Here is a 22,573-nt window from a genome sequence, read left to right on the forward strand (position 1 = left end):
GGAGAGGAAGCTCTCACCTCCTGAGAGTCTCTCCTTTGCCTCCTTTGTGCGGGATATGTCTATAAGCATTCCCTTTCCCGTGGTCTCTGTGGAAGAGCCGAGGGCCGAGATGCTCGAGGTCCTCGACTATCCATCACCACCTAGAGAGTCCTCCACGGTACCGCTGCACAATGTCCTGAAGGAGACGCTGCTTCGGAACTGGGTGCGACCACTAACTAACCCCACCATTCCCAAGAAAGCAGAGTCCCAGTACAGGATCCACTCTGACCCAGAGCTCATGCGGCCCCAGTTGCCCCATGACTCAGCGGTCGTGGATTCTGCTCTCAAGAGGGCACGGAGTTCGAGGGATACCGCCTCGGCGCCCCCGGGGCGGGAGTCTCGCACTCTGGACTCATTTGGGAGGAAGGCCTACCAATCCTCCATGCTCGTGACCCGCATCCAATCTTACCTGCTCTATATGAGCATCCACATGCGGACCAATGTGCAACAGCTGGCGGACCTGGTCGATAAGCTCCCGCCGGAGCAGTCCAGGCCTTATCAGGAGGTGGTCAGGCAGCTGAAGGCGTGCAGAAAGTTCCTGTCCAGGGGGATTTTTGACACCTGTGACGTGGCATCTCGTGCTGCGGCCCAAGGTATAGTGATGCGCAGGCTCTCATGGCTGCGTGCCTCTGACCTGGACAACCGCACCCAGCAGAGACTGGCTGACGTCCCTTGCCGGGGGGATAATATTTTTGGCGAGAAGGTCGAGCAGATGGTTGACCAACTGCATCAGCGGGAAACCGCTCTCGACAAGCTCTCCCACCGGGCGCCTTCAGCACCCGCCCCCGCGGGCGGGCGTTTTTCCCGGGCTCGGCAGGCTGCACCCTATTCTTTTGCGAAGCGTAGGTACAACCAGCCGGCCCGAAGGCCTCGTCAGGCACAGGGACAGCCCCAGCGCGCTCGTTCCCGTCAACAGCGTGCGCCTAAGCAGCCCCCTGCGCCTCCACAGCAAAAGCCGGGGACGGGCTTTTGACTGGATCCATGGGAACATAGCCGCCCTACAAGTGTCCGTACCGGACGACCTGCCGGTCGGAGGGAGGTTAAAATTCTTTCACCAAAGGTGGCCTCTCATAACCTCCGACCAGTGGGTTCTCCAAATAGTGCGGTACGGATACGCCCTGAATTTGGCCTCCCTGCCTCCAAATTGTCCTCCGGGAGCTCAGTCTTTCAGCTCCCATCACAAGCAGGTACTTGCAGAGGAACTCTCCGCCCTTCTCAGCGCCAATGCGGTCGAGCCCGTACCACCTGGGCAGGAAGGGCAGGGATTCTATTCCAGGTACTTCCTTGTGGAAAAGAAAACAGGGGGGATGCGTCCCATCCTAGACCTGAGAGGCCTGAACAAATTCCTGGTCAAAGAAAAGTTCAGGATGCTTTCCTTGGGCACCCTTCTGCCAATGATTCAGAAAAACGATTGGCTATGTTCCCTGGATTTAAAGGACGCATACACTCACATCCCGATACTGCCAGCTCACAGACAGTATCTCAGATTCCGCCTGGGCGCACGGCACTTTCAGTATTGTGTGCTGCCCTTTGGGCTCGCCTCTGCCCCACGAGTGTTTACAAAGTGCCTCGTGGTGGTAGCGGCCTACCTACGCAAGCTGGGAGTGCACGTGTTCCCATATCTCGACGATTGGCTGGTCAAGAACACCTCGGAGGCAGGAGCCCTCCGGTCCATGCAGTGCACTATTCAACTTCTGGAGCTGCTGGGGTTTGTGATAAATTACCCAAAGTCCCATCTCCAGCCAACTCAGTCTCTGGAATTCATAGGAGCGCTGCTGAATTCCCAGACGGCTCAGGCCTACCTTCCCGAAGCGAGGGCCACCAATCTCTTGGCCCTGGCTTCGCAGACCAGAGCGTCTCAGCAGATCACAGCTCGGCAGATGTTGAGACTTCTGGGTCATATGGCCTCCACAGTTCATGTGACTCCCATGGCTCGTCTTCACATGAGATCTGCTCAATGGACCCTAGCTTCCCAGTGGTTCCAAGCCACCGGGAATCTAGAGGATGTCATCCGCCTCTCCACCAGTTGCCGCACTTCACTGCTCTGGTGGACCATACGGACCAATTTGACCCTGGGACGTCCATTCCAAATTCCGCAGCCCACGAAAGTGCTGACGACGGATGCATCTCGCCTGGGGTGGGGAGCCCATGTCGATGGGCTTCACACCCAGGGTCTGTGGTCCCTCCAGGAAAAGGATCTGCAGATCAACCTCCTGGAGCTCCGAGCGATCTGGAACGCACTGAAGGCTTTCAGAGATCAGCTGTCCTGCCAAATTATCCAAATTCGGACAGACAATCAGGTTGCAATGTATTACGTCAACAAGCAGGGGGGCACCGGATCTCGCCCCCTGTGTCAGGAAGCCGTCGGTATGTGGCGTTGGGCGTGTCGGTTCGGCATGCTTCTCCAAGCCACGTACCTGGCAGGCGTAAACAACAGTCTGGCCGACAGACTGAGCAGAGTCATGCAACCGCACGAGTGGTCGCTCCATTCCAGAGTGGTACGCAAGATCTTCCGAGAGTGGGGCACCCCCTCGATGGATCTTTTCGCCTCTCAGACCAACCACAAGCTGCCTCTGTTCTGTTCCAGACTTCAGACACACGGCAGGCTAGCGTCAGATGCCTTTCTCCTTCATTGGGGGACCGGCCTCCTGTATGCTTATCCTCCCATACCTTTGGTGGGGAAGACCTTACTGAAGCTCAAGCAAGACCGCGGCACCATGATTCTGATAGCGCCCTTTTGGCCCCGTCAGATCTGGTTCCCTCTTCTTCTGGAGTTGTCCTCCGAAGAACCGTGGAGATTGGAGTGTTTTCCGACTCTCATTTCGCAGAACGACGGAGCGTTGCTGCACCCCAACCTTCAATCCCTGGCTCTCACGGCCTGGATGTTGAGGGCGTAGACTTCGCTGCGTTGGGTCTGTCTGAGGGTGTCTCCCGGGTCTTGCTTGCCTCTAGGAAGGATTCCACTAAAAAGAGTTACTTTTTCAAGTGGAGGAGGTTTGTCGTTTGGTGTGAGAGCAAGGCCCTAGAACCTCGTTCTTGCCCTGCACAGAACCTGCTTGAATACCTTCTGCACTTATCAGAGTCTGGCCTCAAGACCAACTCAGTAAGGAATCACCTTAGTGCGATTAGTGCTTACCATTATCGTGTGGAAGGTAAAGCCATCTCTGGAGAGCCTTTAGTCGTTCGATTCATGAGAGGCTTGCTTTTGTCAAAGCCCCCTATCAAGCCTCCTACTGTGTCATGGGATCTCAACGTCGTCCTCACCCAGCTGATGAAACCTCCTTTTGAGCCACTGAATACCTGCCATCTGAAGTACTTGACCTGGAAGGTCATTTTCTTGGTGGCAGTTACTTCAGCTCGTAGGGTCAGTGAGCTTCAAGCCCTAGTAGCTCATGCTCCATATACTAAATTTCATCACAACAGAGTAGTGCTCCGCACTCACCCAAAGTTCCTGCCGAAGGTGGTGTCGGAGTTCCATCTTAACCAGTCAATTGTCTTGCCAACATTCTTCCCCAGGCCGCATACCCGCCCTGCTGAACGTCAGTTGCACACATTGGACTGCAAGAGAGCATTGGCCTTCTACTTGGAGCGGACACAGCCCAACAGACAGTCCGCCCAATTGTTTATTTCTTTCGACCCTAACAGGCTAGGGGTCGCTGTCGGGAAACGCACCATCTCCAATTGGCTAGCAGATTGCATTTCCTTCACTTACGCCCAGGCTGGGCTGGCTCTTGAGGGTCATGTCACGGCTCATAGTGTCAGAGCCATGGCAGCGTCGGTGGCCCACTTGAAGTCAGCCACTATTGAAGAGATCTGCAAGGCTGCGACGTGGTCATCTGTCCACACATTCACATCTCATTACTGCCTCCAGCAGGATACCCGACGCGACAGTCGGTTCGGGCAGTCGGTGTTGCAGAATCTGTTTGGGGTGTAAATCCAACTCCACCCTCCAGGACCCGAATTTATTCTGGTCAGGCTGCACTCTCAGTTAGTTGTTCTTCGTAGGTCAATTTCTGTTGTACCCTCGCCGTTGCGAGGTTCAATTGACCTGGGTTCTTGTTTTGAGTGAGCCTGAGAGCTAGGGATACCCCAGTCGTGAGAACAAGCAGCCTGCTTGTCCTCGGAGAAAGGGTATGATACATACCTGTAGCAGTTGTTCTCCGAGGACAGCAGGCTGATTGTTCTCACCTACCCTCCCTCCTCCCCTTTGGAGTTGTGTGTTTCATATTTTATTGCTTGTCATTCAACTGGCGGGAGCGGTCGCGCACGGGCGGGAAGGCGGCCGCGCATGCGCGGTGGGCGTGGCCTGCGTGCCGACCGTCCCGCGAAGCTTCTTCCGGTTGGTGGGGGCTGCCGCGGACGTCAACCCAGTCGTGAGAACAATCAGCCTGCTGTCCTCGGAGAACAACTGCTACAGGTATGTATCATACCCTATAAAACGGCACAGAGGCACGGCATGGCGGCGAAAACAGTTCGCAGAGAGAGAGACAAGACTAAGCCGGCCGATGCCAAGATGGCCGACCAGCGTGAGATCGGAGAGCTAGCTGTGGGATCCGCGTGGTTAGCAGAAATTACCGCGGAGGTAACTGCAGCGGTTGAGACAGCGCTGGACAAGAAGCTTCAACAACTTTACGATCGTACAGAGGAGGCTCATGAACGTATTGATAGCATGAGCTTAGAGTTGGATGAAGGCCTGCAGCGCATATCAGAGGTCGAGGAGAGCGTGGAGGCACAGAAGGAGCTAAACAAAGAACTGGAAAAGAAAGTGCAGGATCTGGAGGTTAAATTGGATGATTTGGAGAATCGCAGCAGGCGCAATAACCTGCGCCTGATTGGACTACCAGAGTCCTTATTGGATAGGGATCTGCCCAACTTCTTGGAAGGATGGCTGCCAAAGACTTTACATATAGAGGATAAAGTACCACAATTCTGTGTGGAGCGAGCCCATCGGGTGGGGACCACGAGGCAGTCAGGGAACAGACCAAGAGTGGTGATCCTAAAGACTCTTAATTTCAGGCATAAACAATACATATTGGATGCGCTTCGCGGTGGGCAAGCACTTACCTATGAAGGGAGAAAAATCCTTTGCTTCCAAGATTATTCACATCAGGTGCAATTGAAGAGGAAATCCTTCGCGCCAGTATGTACGGAGTTATATAACAAGAAGATAAAATTTGCACTCCTATACCCTGCCAAGCTCAGACTCACCATAAATGGTGTAACTCAATTTTTTGACCAGGTGGAGGCAGCTAAAGAATATATACAACAACATGGAGAGCTTAAATGAAGCAGAGGTAATGTGCAGGATGGAACAGCGGCTTAAAAGAGGACGCTGGAGATTATATTATAGCTTTATAGTGGAAAGCAGATTGGGAGAATATTGACCTGACCCTTTGGATTGAGAACATGACTGATGGACTCTTGATAGATTGGACAGATATATTTCGGGAGTGCGAGTGTTTTTGGAGTGCGCCCAAGACAGTGTTCTGGATGTACCTAGCACGTCTCGACGCCATTTGACTGCAGGAGATGACGACATGGCAGAGCTAAATAAACTGTTTTGGGGCTCTTGGAAATGAAGTAGAAGCCAGAAGTCTACAGGGTCTGATTATTTAAGAACTAAGTAACATTGTCCACCGGAGGAGCTACACAGGAATGGAAGTGTGAGACAACTAAGATATGATGCTAGAGATATAACACACATAAAGTTTTGTATGTTGGGGAAGTTGGGGAAGCTGGGGGAAGAACCGGAGGGAGGGGGGGATGTATGATATGTTGGTGGGTGAGTGCAGGTGTTATAGAGTGACTAGTTCTGGGAACAGGAGGACTAGGGGGGAAGGATAGGGGAATAGGGAATAGACAGGATACATATGGGAGGGAGGGGGGGGGGATTAGAGGGCGGGGAATAGGGAAACGATTACCAAAAAAAGATAGATGGAGATATGTGAGTGAGTGGAACGTTGAATGGCTGCGACACAGAGTGGTGGGGGTGGTGCTGCTGGGACACCATGTCTACCTGTATTTGGATAAGAGGCATGAGCGGGGACATGTAAGAGATGATGGAGGCTGATGGGCCTTAAAGTATACTCCTGGAATGTGGGGGGAATATCCTCCCCCATTAAAAGAAAGAAAATCCTTCATAGTCTTAAAAAGAAAAGGGCAGATGTGGCGCTCCTTCAGGAGACACATTTATCAAAGCAGAAGCATGAGAAGTTGAGAACTTGGTGGGTGGGGACCATATTGGAGGCCCCGGCAGTAGGGAAAAAAGCGGGCGTTGTTATTTTATTTCATAAAGCTCTACAGGTGGAGGTGGAACAGGTGTGTGTTGATCCTGAAGGGAGGTATATAATAGCACAGGTAAAAGTGAATGGCAATATATGTCTTATTAGTAATATATATGCTCCCAATGTGTATTGTAAGAAATTTTACCATTTAATCATTAGTAAGATACAGCACTTCAACGTCAAAAATAAGATAATAGGAGGGGACTTTAATGTGGTGGCGGACACAATGTTGGATAGATCACACGGGACAGCAAGCACGATGGTGGGGACCGGTAAAGGCATAAAACTGCTATGTGAAACATTGGGAGTGGTTGATGTGTGGAGGGTATTGCATCCAAATACTAAAGACTATACACACTACTCAAGAGCCCATCACACTCAATCGAGGATTGATTATATATTGATAGATGAAGAGAGTTTCACACATATAGCGGAGGCTGATATTGATCCTACGATTATATCAGATCATGCGGCTATATATATCAAATTTCAAGATAATACCTCACATAATAGACAGTATAGATGGGCATTTCCTATGGATCTATATAAGGATTCGGAGTTTTGGACTTATATTAGAGCAAAGTGGAAAGAATATTCATTACACAACGCATCTCACAGGCATACCCCGATATTGTTTTGGGAAGCTGGAAAGGCTGTCCTAAGGGGAGAGATAATAGCGTATAGCATCAGAAAAAAGAGACGAAGAGATAAAGAGATCATAAGATTAGGAGATAGCCTGATACGGTTGAGGAGAGCTTACGGACAGCAATCCGCGGACCACCTTCGTGAGCAATTATTAGCCACGCAGACATCTCTGAATGAGCTATTACATCAGCGTGCTAATAAATCAGCAGAGTATTACAGATACCAATTGTATAAGTTTGGTAATAAGACAGGGAGGATGATGGCAGGATTAGTAAAAAGGGGGAAGGGACAGAGGAGAGTGCTAGCCATTCGGACACAGGAAGGGGGATTGGTACATACTGATGCAGAGATACTAGATGTATTTCATGACTATTATGCTAAGTTGTACACTAAGAATGAAAAGGAGGATTTGGATCCAGATATTTATCTTGAGAATGTTAAATTGCCGAAGATAACAGTGCAGCAGCAAGAAGAGCTAAACAAGCCAATAGAAGTAGAAGAGGTCCTGAGAGAAATTAGAGGCAGTGCATTACATAAAGCCGCGGGGCCAGATGGGTTCAGGGCAGAACTGTATAAGATCTTAATGCAAGATATAGGAGAACCACTGGCAGATGCCTTTAACAAGTCGGTGGAATTGGGGGAATTACCGCAATCCTTATGTCTAGCGGATATTATGGTTTTTTTGAAACCAGGAAGAAATGTGATCTTACCAGAATCCTATAGGCCTATATCACTTATTAGCTATGAAGCTAAACTATTGGCTCAGATCTTGGCTGCTAGACTGGCAACAGTGCTGACACATATAGTGGCGCCCCCGCAGGTGGGATTTATACAGGGAAGACAGAGTGGGAAGAATATCAGGTTGATATTGGCCACGATGGAGAGAGTGCGAAGAGAAGGAGGGGAGTCCCTCTTGATCAGTTTCGACGCCGAAAAGGCGTTTGATCGGGTTGAATGGGAGTTTTTATTCGCATCGCTCAAGGCATATGGCTTTGAAGGATATTTTACACAAGCGATATCCATCCTGTATAAGAACCCGACAGCAAGGGTGTTGGTTAATGGTACTTATTCACGAGGTTTCCCAATAAATCGGGGAACTAGACAGGGTTGTCCTCTGTCTCCCTTATTATTTGCCATTACATTGGATCCCCTGATTAGAGAAATTCTGGGAAATGTGGAGATAGAGGGGATTAAATTGGGACACCAAGAATTTAAAGTTTCGGCGTTTGCTGATGACATTTTAGTCCATTTGGCGAGACCGGAGGAAACATTGCCGGTGCTGATGGAAGTATTTGCAGAATACGGGGCTTTTTCGGGCTTTAGTTTAAATTTTCAAAAATCAGAAGGACTACCCACTAGCAGCATGGTAAGGGAGAGATGGAAGGGATCATTTCCATTGAAGTGGGCGGATCAGGAATTTAAATACCTGGGTATAAAATTAACGGGGGACTTGAGAAGATTATATAGAAGAAACGTTGATGAGTTATTAAACTATACAAGGAATCAATTGGATCTATGGGAAGGACTGCCGTTAACATTGAGTGGCCGAATTGGTATGTATGCCATGATGCTGTTCCCGAGATGGCTATATGTCTTAAGACAGCTGCCAATATTGCTACAGATCAAGGATGTAAAGAAACTTAGGAGAATGGTGACTAGATTCTGCTGGGGTGGAAAGAAGGCCAAAGTTAAACTGGAATATATGTATGGGAGTAGGAAAGAGGGAGGCTTAGGGATGCCGGATATCCAACAATATAATTGGGCATGTTTGACCAGACATTTAGCGGATTGGATATTAGATTCAGAGGAACATACGGCGTGGAGTACGGAGTGTGTGCTGTTTGAGCCTTATCACCCCTACTATATGATGCATGTTCAAGGAAAGTGGCTACCTAAGGGTTGGAGTCAGCATCTTTTGTTACAACCAATGCGACGGGTATGGCGATATATTTTAAAGGGATTAAATAAGAATCCACACTATACAGATCTGCTTCCTCTGGTGGGGAATAGTGCCTTTGATCCTGGGAATACACAACTGAGATTCAGAAAATGGGCACGGGAAGGGATAGTATTGGTGGCCGATGTTATGCAGGATTCGGGGAAGATTATATCTAGAGAGGCCTTAGAGAATATAGTGGGAGCTGAGAATGTGACATGGTATGATTATTATCAATTACATAGTTATATTAAGCAGCTAAATTCTGCTGGATGCGAGAGAGGGATGTATGACTTATTGGTGAATTTATTTCTACCACAGGGTAGAGAACAGACCTCAATCTCAATACTTTATAAACAGCTGAGAATGATTTTCCCGCCCCGTGGATATGAGGAGGTTGCTCGGAGGTGGTCTGCGGATATGAGAGTGGAGGTTCGAAGCGGAGATATAGCCCAGGCCCTGAAGGAGATAGTATATAAAGTGACCAGCGCACGACATAGGGAGATTCAATTTAGAATTATTATGAGAGCATACTTCTCCCCTGTACAGGCCTACCATGCTGGTAGACTTACAACACCACAGTGCAGCAAGTGTAACTTTCAGAGAGCATCACTTTATCATATGCTGTGGGAGTGTCCGGACATTAAGGAATTCTGGGATAATATTAGGAAATTTTGTGAGACATTAATTCATAAGACAATTAGATGGGTACCTAAAAATCTAATATTGGGTCCAGGGGGGAGAGGGCTAAATCTGAAACATACAGAAGGTATATTTATGTATAAGGCTATAATTATAGGGAAGCAATGTATTATGCAATTTTGGACCCAGGAAAGTGGACCCTCTTTCTGGCAGTGGAGGAATTCGCTTCATGCCTTGGTGCTGTTGGAGGCGCGTGAGGTACATCGAAGCCCTAGGAGTAAACAACGATTCTGGGAGATTTGGGAGCCATATGTGCAGGCCCTGTCAGGTAGAGCCCGCAGCTTACTAGTAAACTCACTCTCATTGTAGCTTGGGATAGGGAAGAAGACTGGGTAGAGTAGGCTGGAGTGGGAGGGAGGGGGGTGGGTGAGGTGATGGGAGGAAGAGGGAGGAGGGAGGGAAAGGGGGGGATATGTGCTGGGCTTATGCTGCAATTGATGAAACTGAGACCAAATAAAGGAATGTGATTTCTGAAGGAAGGGGGTTACATGCAATGAGGGGGGAAAGAGTGTATTATCGTATAGATATGTATCTATTGGTATGAATGGAGGATTCTGAGAGTGATGTTTTGGGTGTATTATGGGATGGCAATGGAACAGCTTGGTAAGCAGAGCCTGGATATGCAAGATGCAGATCAATTTAATTTATAATCAGTAAAGCCTGTTGGAGATACTGGTATAACGCAGGACTGCTGTGATTCTCCTGCTAAGGAGTGATGACTTGCTGGCTGACGGAGGCTGATATAATAGAGTAATGGAATGAAGCTAAGAACACAGAATGACATCAGTGATATATATTTATCTGTTCAATTTTATTACATTATGAATAAAACCAAGCACACAGAATGATATCAGGGATTTACATTTATTGTTCACAAATCCCATTGCACAATACTCTGACCACTAGTGGATATGGTTCAGAAATCGCAGACAGAGATGTTGATAATAGCTATTTATGACACTATTGCATGCATAAGCCAGGGTTAATTAATACAGTAATTTAGAGGAGGGAGAGGAGGGGGGGAGGGAAGGTGGGGGGGGGAGAAAAGAAAAGAAAAATTGATGATAGTGGTTTTGCTGTATTAGTGCAGGATGGCAATGTTAAATGCCTGAGTTGTTATGTTTAATATGGAATTGTTTTGGAGATGCATTCATCAATAAAAATTATTAAACCTAAAACAATGCAAACAGCTTAGCTCTTTTAGCAATCAAATCCTGAGATGACTCCAAGAATTTTGAAAGCAACAAAAAGAAGGAAGGAAACAACTCCACAAATGGAGCAAACCAAAATCAAAAATGAAAGTGCAGTCAGTCAATGAAAATAGAAACCAGATGATTCTTTATTGTGCTCAGCAGTTGAAAACAAGGGAAATCCCGACACAGCTATGTTTTGGCGCAATGTGCGCCTACTTCAGGGGTAAATACTTCTAAAAACAAAACATGAGAAAATAAATAAACACTAAAGAAATAAATATAATACATAAAAACTGCTGGAAAGACCTCTGAAGTTAACACTGGAGTCTATTTGGACAGCTAAGGAGTCCCTGTATAAGGGTTGTTTGATTTTTAACCAATTCAATATCTAATGCCTTGTCGATTTGAGACTATTCAGTCTCGACTGGCCCACCAAGAGTCAACCAAGAGAGTCAACTTAAGATGGTTGAGACTTAAGATGGCATCCTAGCTTGCTCTAGGAACGATTCGGGTGTTTGCTGGCAGTTTTTCTTACCTTTGTTTTTCTTCTAACTTGGAATGCCACACACAAAAAGGAAGGGGGACGATTAAGGGATTGCCGCCGATATCCCTAACGTCTTCCCCGATCCAACAAACGCTCGATCGCTACATGAGAGGCATACCCCTGGAAACCGGCTTAGCGAGCCCCACGTTGATTGACGGTGGAGGAGCGTCGCCAATCTTGGGGCCAGATACCACCCTTTCGCCGCCGGAGCTGAATCCACCCTGGTGCCCTGCTGGATCTAGAGTGGAGTTAGTGGGCCAGACTGAGACCGGAGATGTAGACAGCGTGAGCCCACTCTGTGGTAGCTCCTCCAGACTAGCAGAGAGAAACAACCTGGATGAAGAATCCCTACACAAGGTTACAATGGCGGCTATATGGAAAGCAGTCCAGGGATTAACTATAGAAGTAGCAAAATCAACTAAAGAAATGTCTACAATAGTGAGTAAACTGACATTAATTTCTGAATCGTTAGACAATTTTAAAATAGATACTACGAATCAGATTCTTCAAGTTAAAGAATAAAATGATAGTGGGGATGGGACGACTTCCCTATGAAGAAAGACTAAGGAGGCTAGGGCTTTTCAGCTTGGAGAAGAGACGGCTGAGGGGAGACATGATAGAGGTATATAAAATAATGAGTAGAGTGGAACAGGTGGATGTGAAGCGTCTGTTCACACTTTCCAAAAATACTAGGACTAGGGGGCATGCGATGAAACTACAGTGTAATAAATTTAAAACAAATCGGAGAAACTGTTTCTTCACACAACGCATAATTAAACTCTGGAATTCGTTGCCGGAGAACGTGGTGAAGGCGGTTAGCTTAGCAGAGTTTAAACAGGGATTAGATGGTTTCCTAAAGAACAAGTCCATAAACCACTACTAAATGGGAAAAATCCACAATTCCAGAAATACCATGTATAGAATGTTTGTACGTTTGGGAAGCTCGCCAGGTGCCCTTGGCCTGGATTGGTCGCTGTTGTGGACAGGATGCTGGGCTCGATGGACCTTTGGTCTTTTCCCAGTGTGGCATTACTTATGTACTTATGTAATGTGAAATCAACAGTTGATGTCTTGGTTAAAGATAAAATGACAACTGCCCGCAAAATAGAGCAAATAGAGAACTTTAATCGACGTCTTACACTTAGACTTCTCAGTTTTCCTATTTCACCAGGATTATTGCCTTACAATTTTCTTTAAAAATATTTACAAGAAATTCTGAAATTATCTCCAATAGCTATTCCTCCATGCAATAAAGTTTATTACTTACCAAAAATTCAGAAACATGGAGAAATGTCAGAATCAGTTAACCTGGTGAATATTCCTTCACAAAGACCTGCTATTGATATGCAAATTTAACAACTTTTTTAGAAGAATCAATGACAGAAATTTCATCTAGAGGGACTTTGATTGTATCTTTTGTCTTCGAGCAGGACTTAAATATGATTATGAAGCTATAATTTAAATATTCCTCTGCTCTATTTTATGGTCAAAAAATTTGGATTTATCCGGACGTGACTAAAACAACACAACAAAGAAGGAAACAATTTTTTTCTTTAAGACAAGAAGCAAGAGAAATAGGAGCAACTTTTACATTAGCATATCCTTGTAAATGCTTGATTCATATGTTAGGAATCAAGTATGTATTTTTTGAGCCGAACCAATTAAGGATTTTTCTGGACTCAAAAAAACCATCTAGACGACTGGTTGAAACAACAGAAACAGCTGTGAATTAAGAAGCAGGGACAAAGATCTGGACTAAGCCAATTTGTTTATAACTAAGATAGTTTTTGTCTATAATCTCCTTAATTTACTAAACAACTCCCTCTAAGAGGTTTAATTTGGAGGTCTAAGGAAGAGCTTAAAATGTTATATTTGTGAAATACTTTTTTCTTCAATATTGATTTCTCTGTATTACCTTACAAACGTATATCTGTTTGTAAAATTGAAAAGCAATAAATAAATAAAAAAAGATGGTTGAGACTTCAGTCTCCCAGGTAAAGGGGGCTCATTTATTTAGTTCATCATAAAATTGAAAATCTTGAAAATGGAGCTAGATCTCTGAACTTGAGACTTTTGAATTTTCCATCGGTGAAGCTTGGCTCACCTCGAGAATCCTTTAATAAATTCTTAAAAGAGGTTTTCAAATATCCTGAAACAGGTTTGTCTTCTGTTCAGAAACTTTACTTTTTGCCTCTTTCTTCAGCCATGGAAGAGCAAGTGGAAGGGCCAGCTGCAGCTGAATTATCTTCTGACAGCTTAAATGTTACTGCTCTTCTCGGGCTACCCTCCTGGTCTCACTTGTATTCCTTCAAGATAAGGAAGCATTACTAAGACTGTATTTGCATTAAACCACCTCAGTTACTTGATGTCTCCAGGTAGATGCAGGAGAGAAGGAAGAAGTTTCTCTCTATGAGGCAGGAAGCAGCAACATTGGGGGCTAGACTTCAATTAAGGTTCTCATGTAAATAGATAATGCTACTTTTCATTCTTTTGAACCTTATAGCTTCGTCATTTCTTAGATGGTAGGACTCCAGTTTCATTTGGATCATCACTTAGGACGCTTAGGAGCTGTTTATTTTTTTCTTCTTTTTTGTTTTCCTCTCAGATTTTGTGAATTGTTCACGTTCCCTCTTGAGCTTGTGGACTATTGCCTGAACTTACTTTTCTTATGGGTATTTCCCTTCTATTTTCTTCATACCCTTGGCAAATTTCTTAACAAATTGTATCACTGGGTTGTATAAATTACAATTTTTTTAAAATTTTTTATTTATAGAAATGTAAAGTCCTCTGGGGATAGGGAAATACCTAGTGTACCTGAATGTAGCTCATCTTGAGCTTCTACTACAAATGATGTGAACAGCTCCTTGTGATCTTGGACAAGTCATTTAAAAACCCTCCATTACCTCAGGTACAAACTTAGATTGTGAGCACTCCGGGGATAGAAATTACCTACCTGAATGTACTGCACTTCAATATCATTCAGGCTTGCAGGTGATATAATAAAAATAAATAAACCATATTAGCCAACTCAGCAGCTTCATTCTACGGTAAAAACATAGCTCTGATTCCACCTTGTTCTGTGACAGGGCTAGCTGTTAGTTACAAGGGCTAGACCATATTCTATCATTGATCCCATTGTATGCAATTCCTTGCCTCAGGACCTTAGGGATGAGCCTAAATTGATGGTGTTCAAGAAGAAGTTGAAAAAAATTCTTGCTTTTACAGGCCTATGGACCAAGTAATTAAGATATACAGAGTTTGGAGGGGGTAATGTCTTTGTATTTATATGCTATACTTGTAATCTGCAAAGAACTGAGGTCTGTTCCCCTAGATTAGCAGAATAGTAGTCCTTTTAACTTTAATTAATGAATTAATTAAAGTTCCTGCTGTCTTTAGACCACCAGATGGCACTGTGTCCATTTGTATAATCTGAAATGTAATTAGTTACTGTTAATCAAAAGCTCTCTTGTGTTGTATTAGGAGAGTTTTATACTTTTATGTAACATATTTCCTTAACATCCTAGATAAGGAATGAAGAGGAACAGATTGCAAATGACAACAATGAGTTGAAGAGTTTAGCAAGTGAGGAACTACTCTCAAAAAGAAATGTCAATCAAAGGAAAGAGAAAATTATTAAGTTGGACACAATGTTAAAGAAGAAACGTGAGGACAATGAGCAACGCAGCCAAGAAGTGAATAAGTATGCCTAATTTTTCCATGTTTCTACTAATCTGTACCTGAATGCAGTAGTCAGGTCAGTGCTCCTTATCAGGAAAGTTATATAGCAACAAGATTAACTATTTTTTAGCCAGTTCATTTGAGAATTTTAAAACAAAATCTTCCTATGGTTAGCCCTCCACCCTTTCCTGCCTGCTGCCGCCACTCTCTAGCTAGTGCCGCCACTTCTTTAAAATAGTCGCTGAGAGGATGTCTCGGCAACCATTTGTAAAAGGCGTTGGCAGGAAAGAGTGGGGTTCTTTCCTGCCCCAAAGAGGTATGCCCAGTGCTGCTGCTTCTCCTCCTGCCTCACAGGTTAGTGCAGGGGTGGCTGAAAAAGAAAATAGATGGCATGTGGGTGCAGGCAGAGAGGGAGGGGGGTTGTAAAAAAAATAAATAAATAAAAAGGTGAGCACAGGGACGGGACTGGAAAAAATATGGATGATGTATGGGTACAGGGAAGGGGGGCTGTAAAAAAGGTGGATGCTATTGGAGCTGGGAAAAATATGGATGGTATTTGAGTACAGGAAGAGGAGGGCTATAATATTGGTTAAATTATGACTGACAGACAGACTTACAGAATTTGCACATTTTGTGCACAGAATTTTGATTTTTTTTTTTTTTTTTTTTTTTTGTGCAGAATTCCAGCAGGAGTAATTCACAGTGGTGACAAACTGAGTTTCGACTTCAGTGCCAAAACAAGGCCAAAATTTGTTTTGGCCTTGTTTCATTCAAAAATGCCAGTGCATTTTCAGCTGGAACTGAAATTTTGTTGGGCCCCTAGCTCCCCCCCCCTTCCCCGGGCCTACCAGATCCCCTGGTGAACTGGGCAGGAGCGATCCCCTATTCCTCCTGCCCATGTCCTCTCTGCAGCTGGGGATCGCTCCTACCCCCAACTAGCCATTAGATCACCAGGGGATATATAGTAGGCGCGTGGGGGGGGGGGGGTCAGTTGGTCCAGGAGGGAGGCTCATTCTGTTTTGGGGAGGGGGAGAGGGAAGTAGTGAAGGCTTTTTCCATGCAGAGGCTGAGTTGTGCAGTCAGTTTCATCTTTGACCAAAATCTAGTGGCAAAATTTGGCCATAGATTCAGTTTCAGTCAAAAACTGAAGAAACTGGTTTCAGGTGCCCTTAAATTAACAGCTTCTATATATGAGGTCAAATATATAGGGTCCATGTCAGCTGGGGGAGGAGCTGCACCTTGTGGCTCCCAACCAAGTACTGTCGCTGTAATTGATGGGCATAATTTGCACAAACAAAGACCTGGGTAGTGTACATGAAGATTTATTGTGCTATAGCCTAAGTTAATTGTGATTGAAGAGCAGGAAGAAACTACCAGTGCCCCCCCCCCCCCCAAAAAAAAAAAAAGACATCTGGGGTCTAGGCCTGCATCCAGAGCAGGATTAAGGCACAGACAAACTAGACACATGCCTAGGGCCCAAGTATTTAGGAGGGACCCTCTCTGGGTTCTAATGCTGTGGCTTCCAGTGCAGAATTTTGCTGCAAGCCAGCTGCTGGCAGAAATAAGAGGGGGGAGGGGGAAACAAGAGAGTGGAGGTGGGAGAGGAAACTTCCAAGGTATGGAAAACTATAAATTACAAAACTCTTGCTTGTCTGTAATTTTTTATTTAAACAAATTTCTAACTTGCTTGTTTCCTGTGCTGAATGACAGATAAAAAAAAAATAAGAACTAGGGGTTCTCTTGTTTTTAACTTTTTATATCCAGTTTGAAATGGTACTCTGGTGAATAGGAAATGACAGCTACCCGACAAATGATGGCTAAATCCACTGCAATCAGACTGTTGTAACTGGTGTTTTTTCTAGTTTAGGAGGATTTATGAAAGCCTTGTACCCATCCTTACTTCCTATAGAGAATAGAGGGAGTGGTTCAAGTTCATTAGAAGAGCTGGTGTTCTCAGTCCCATGTCCCCATTCATTCATTATAAACTTACAAAGTGTTGCCACACTGTTTGGTGGCCAGACAGATATCCTAATTGCATGGATGATGTGACACTATAGGTTGTCGTTATCAACGTGGGCTACCATTAAGATGTGTTATTTTATCTAACTACAGCCCTAAGTGATAGTGGACAGGCAGTAAGAACTGCCAGGAATGTTGCTTTTTTGAGTTTGATTTGGGCTTTTTTTTTTCTATAATAGAGTGTATAACTGTATTCAAGAAAAGAGAGGAACAGTTGTCGAACAGATGGATCAAGTTCAAAAGAAAATTAAGAAAGTACAGTTGGAGAGAAAACATCTTCTAGAAAGCATGGAAAAAGAAAAAATGAAAAGCCAGGTATAAACCATCGGAGTAGGAAAGAGGTCAATAATAAAACCCCACAGCCAGCAACAGTTTATTTACTATTTTCCATATATGATAACACCTATTTACAGAAGTGTCCCCATACTAACGCTTTCATGCAAGTTGTAAATATTTAGACATGCACATCTTTATGCTGTTATTCCACCTAAGCACTGTTTCTGTAAACATAGGCATATGCCTTCCAGTTCTATAAATTTGTGCGCACAATTTTATGCTTAGTGTGCAAGTTTATTGAAAAGTGCCAGTTATGTGCATAACTTAATATAATTAGCTGCTCATAGACGTTCAGTACCAGTTATTGGCTGTAATTTGTTTTAATTGGTGATAATTATCAATTATGTGTGTAACTGCTCTTAGTTGGTATTCTGCACAAAATCTCTAGCACGCAACTGCGTGGGGTGTGGGCCTGGGAGGTGCATGGATGAGTCAGGGGCATACCAAGCACTTAACTCGCATGGGTTATAGAAAGCTAGCAGTTGTACACCTGACTGCCTACATTTAGGTGGGAACATTTACACCAGCCGTTGAGTTAGTCTAGATGCTCATGTTTAAAGAGGTCCTTTTACTAAGCAACGGTAAAAAGTGGCCTGCGGTAGTTTGGACACGTGAAATTGGCACACACTGGGCCATTTTTTTACTGTGGCTGGGAAAAGGGGCTTTTTTTAATGGGGACAGTAAATGGTTGTGTGCTAAAATTAAAAGTAGAACGTGGCTATTTACTAGGCGAGCCCTTACCACCAGTGGTAAGGGCTCACGCGTTACTCATGCAGTAATCAGGCAGCTTGCTCCAATGTGGCGACACTGCCAGTAACCGCTGGGAATGCCCCCTCCCCTCGGGATAGAAAATAGAAAAATATTTTCTACCGTGGGAAATGGCATATGTCGGGGCTTTCGGGATATCTCCATTGAATTCAATATCTTACTTCTAATACCAGTCAAAAAAAATACAAAAATCATTAAACTTTTATAATATTCTCCATCTTTACTGTAATAGTGCAATAAACACTTTCATGTGGAACTACTTCCTGCTTGTACTACATAGACACAAATCAACCTAAATGTATAATATAACACCTAATTAACACCAAACATACCACCATTCATACCTCAATGGAGCTTATTGCCACCACTCTTTTTACTCAAAATACAAATGCAATACAAAATGACCATCCTGGGCATGAACAAGTGTCCTGAACCAGTCCATAACAAAGTTACGCTTTTTCTTTGACAAAGAAATGCCACTTATCTTCTGTAAAGTGATGCTGCATTTGTAATCCCAAAAAGTCTTGTCCTTGAGCAGTGCAATCTTATAGGCTCCTTATTTTTCTACCGACTTCATGGTTGGCTAAAGAAGCAGGGACAAGCCTCACAATCCAAAAAGCTTACAGAGAGTGAGGTAAATATAGCTTTTACGAATATTGAATTGGTGAATGTTGAAATTTGGGGAGTGAATTTATACTTCTGTTTTGTTACTATGCATAGAATTGGAGCCCTTGAAGACGCCTAGTGCGAAACGCAGTGGGCTTGGAGAGACTTGCGTTGATGAGAACGCAGATTTATAACGCTGCGCTATGGGGTTTTTGGACTCAACGATTATGACCCCCCCCCCCCCCCCCCCCCATTTAACATACCATGCCATAAACTACCCTATCTCCAAAAACTACCCCCCCCCCCAGCAAGTGGCCCACCACCCTTCAAACTGCTCTAACTCCAAAATCTACCCCCCCCCCCACAACTATTATATCACTACCCTGCAAACTGACCCACCCCCCCCCCCCCCCCAAAAAAAAAGGACTTATTATAAACTACCCCATGCACAAAATTACCTGCAACTACTCTACCACCCTACATATTGCCCCACTCCAAAATTAGTTCCTCACAACTACTCTACATGGTCAAAATTACCCTTCCTCTTCAATCTTGCTACTCTTCAGTGCCCCCCAACCCCAGCTATCTCACCCCACACAAAATATGCCCAACATAGAACAGAGAAGTGGATATATACACACACATGGAAACCCCACAGATACACAGAGAATGTTAATATTTCCCTATCCCTTCTACTGTGAAAATTACTTCAAGAATGAGACGGTTTTCTTATTGGTTGCTATCCCCCTCATTCTATTATCTGTTGTACAAAATTGCATGCTTATTTGCCATGGAATTAGGCGGGATGGATGCCTCATGGTGACTAAATCAGCAGTTACACATATAAACTGCACTTTGGCGCTATTCTGTAGGGTGGCTTCTGTGATACAGTGCATAAGTACAAGGCTTGCACAGAGGCAGGGGCGGGACCCTCACTTGCAAATGTGATTTTATAGAACACTTATGCGTGTAATTTATAGTATAACATGGGACGACTTCCCTATGAGGAAAGGCTAAAGTGGCTAGGGCTCTTCAGCTTGGAGAAAAGACGGCTGAGGGGAGATATGATGGAGGTCTATAAAATAATGAGTGGAGTTGAACGGGTAGACGTGAAGCATCTGTTTACACTTTCCAAAAATACTAGGACTAGGGGGCATGTGACGAAGCTACAAAGTAGTAAATCTAAAACGAATCTGAGAAAATGTTTCTTCACTCAACGTGTAATTAAACTCTGGAATTTATTGCCAGAGAATGTGGTAAAGGCAGTTAGCTTAGCAGAGTTTAAAAAAAAGGTTTGGTGGCTTCCTAAAGGAAAAGTCCAGAGACCATTATTAAATTAGACTTGGGGAAAATCCACTATTTCTGGGATAAGCAGTATAAAATGTTTTGTACTTTTTTGGGATCTTGCCAGGTATTTGTGACCTGGATTGGCCACTGTTGGAAACAGGATGCTGGGCTTGATGGACCTTTGGTCTGTCCCAGTATGGCAATACTTATGTAACATTTGGGCACCTTCCATAGACCAGGTGTAAGTGCTTGCGCCTAAATGTTGACGCATGTATGCCACCTTATGCTCTGTTCTATAATGGCATCTGGGCACTCAGATGCTGTCACAGAATGGCTTTTGGCACTCTTTATTGAATGTATCCTTATGTGTATTGCCAGGTAATATCTGTTGCCATAGGTAGGACCAGGTTAAGCCTCTGGTAAACTCCACAGGTACTTTCTGCCCGCTTGTTTAAGGAGGTCCTGTGGGATGTGCTCAGGATGTAGGATTTTTCAGAAGTCGTCAGAATTTGCAATTAATGTCCAGAATGTAGAATGATGGGTAATTTATATCTGGATGTTTTTCTGAGTTTAAAACCACAGTTCTCTATTTCCCCCTTCCCTATGTGAATGACTCTGTCCTGCTTGCTTCCATTGTAACTAGCAACAGAGACAGTAGGTAGGATCCAGCCAGTGGAGGAGTGGAAGGCAGCTGTAATCACAGGAAGGGAAGAGGTGATCTGAAGGAAGTTTCTGTGTTGTAGAAGTCATTCTGCATCTCTATATGCATATTCTCTATATGCAGCTCAATACCAATCTCCCTTTATCCTGCCTTTTGTCTTTCATATTATTTATTGGTTTCATTTGTAGACCACTTTTTCAATTAGTGCAAGGGGCCTCCATTCATTCCTCTGCATATCTGTCCCAATTATGCCAAAATCTATTTTTTTTAAGTGCTGGCCTCCATCACTTCTGCTGATAGGCCATATTGGGCCTTGTGTTGTTTGAATTTTCACAAGACCAATATTGAAACCAGTACTCCGGCCCCATTCCATGTCTTAATTGTCAAGTTTGTAATAATCTTCACAGTCGCCAAAACTAGTGAAGCTCCTGTTCAAAAGAATCCTGCCTCTCCATGATGATTGACATTTGGGTTTTCACTGTGGCCCCTCCATACAGGTTACCCTGGGCCTAACCCATCTTGGAAGTCCAGCAGTCATGCTGCTGCTTAATGCAGTTAACCTTTGTGCTGCCTTGGGAACACAATTAAATCATACCCCTGCTGGTTTGCACAATATCACTCGTTCCGTACAAGTTGCCCCAGTGCTTTTTTTCCCCCATACTTTTCTTTTGAATTCCTTTATGATTTTTGCCTCCACTGTCTCCTCTGGAGTCCATTCTTCTAAAAAGAAATCTTTCCTTTATTTCTGTATGGGGGATATGTGCTAGAAAAGAGTAGTCTCACCGGCTGTACCATGTTAGGACAGTGTCCAGTCACTGACCAAAGGTACACGATGACCAGAGTGCCTCCTAAATTGGTCTTGTGGTTCTTATCTGCTTTCCTTTTGTACATGTAATTTGTATGTACTGTTTACCTTATATAAAATGCTAAGGACAGCCACTGTCTTGGTAAGCATGCTGGCAAATTTAATGTTAGTTAATTTTCTGCCCTTAGGAGATCATCAGAAATTTAAAGGCTGGTTTAGACAAGTATCATGAGAGTCTGATGAAGGTAAGAGAGCGGAATGCACTACAAAGAAGAGAGAAAATTGCTGAGTTGACCAGATTGATGAATCGACGCAAGAAAACTATTGAGTGAATGCGCATATTTATCCTTTCAGTGTTTTTAACAGAGATGGAATCAATCCATATTCTGCCTGACAGCCTCAGTCCTGTATTTCATCTTCCAAGTAGTGGGATAGGGACAAATCCACATCTGAATGAGTGTGGGACTAACTTTATAGTATATAAGTGAAGGAGGCTGTGAATACTTGTAGACTATCTTTTTTTCCTCCTCTTTAACCTACTTTGGTGTACCTGGATATATTCATGTTTTGTTGTTTGATATATATATATATATATATATATATATAAATGTTAAAATAAAAAGAATCAAAGTATGAAACCAAAATTACAAAAACAAAGACCTGTTTGAGTATTAAGAACGTAATTTATGTTCAAATGTTTTGCAGTGTTTTAACTAATTGTGTGCCCTTTTATCATTGGTTTAATAAATGTTCTTACACAACAATATGACAGTCTGATCCTTCAGGTGACATGTTCTTTCATAGACAAAGTACTGTTGAGTCATAACCCCAGATTTTTAACCTGACGCAAAGGTGAAATTAAGGCATCTAAGGCATCTAGCTCTATTTGAGTATGTAAACATGATGATAGATCCCCTACCTACAGAACATACCGTATGACTTAACCAGAGAAATATTTTTTCACTTAATGTATAGGTTAGCTCTGGAAACTTCTTACCAGAGCAAGTGATAAATGCAGCTAATGTAACTAGGTTTAACAAAGGTTTGGACAAATTCCTCCACTGCTTATC

The 22,573-nt window shown here is 44.1% G+C and overlaps 1 protein-coding gene across 1 annotated transcript in view; it reads left to right on the top strand.

Moving 5' to 3' along the window:
* The window catches only part of NUF2 (NUF2 component of NDC80 kinetochore complex), a 127,124-nt gene extending 104,880 nt beyond the window's left edge, over positions 1–22,244 (top strand). The window contains exons 12-14 of the mRNA XM_030207503.1: positions 14,868–15,043; positions 17,220–17,355; positions 21,692–22,244. Of these exons, the coding sequence (XP_030063363.1) occupies positions 14,868–15,043; positions 17,220–17,355; positions 21,692–21,835 (456 nt within the window). The 3' untranslated portion in view covers positions 21,836–22,244. The remainder of the gene's footprint in view (positions 1–14,867; positions 15,044–17,219; positions 17,356–21,691) is intronic.
* Positions 22,245–22,573: the final 329 nt, after the last annotated feature.

The sequence above is a fragment of the Microcaecilia unicolor genome, chromosome 6, assembly GCF_901765095.1.
Source record: "Microcaecilia unicolor chromosome 6, aMicUni1.1, whole genome shotgun sequence".
NCBI classification, from domain to species: domain Eukaryota; kingdom Metazoa; phylum Chordata; class Amphibia; order Gymnophiona; family Siphonopidae; genus Microcaecilia; species Microcaecilia unicolor.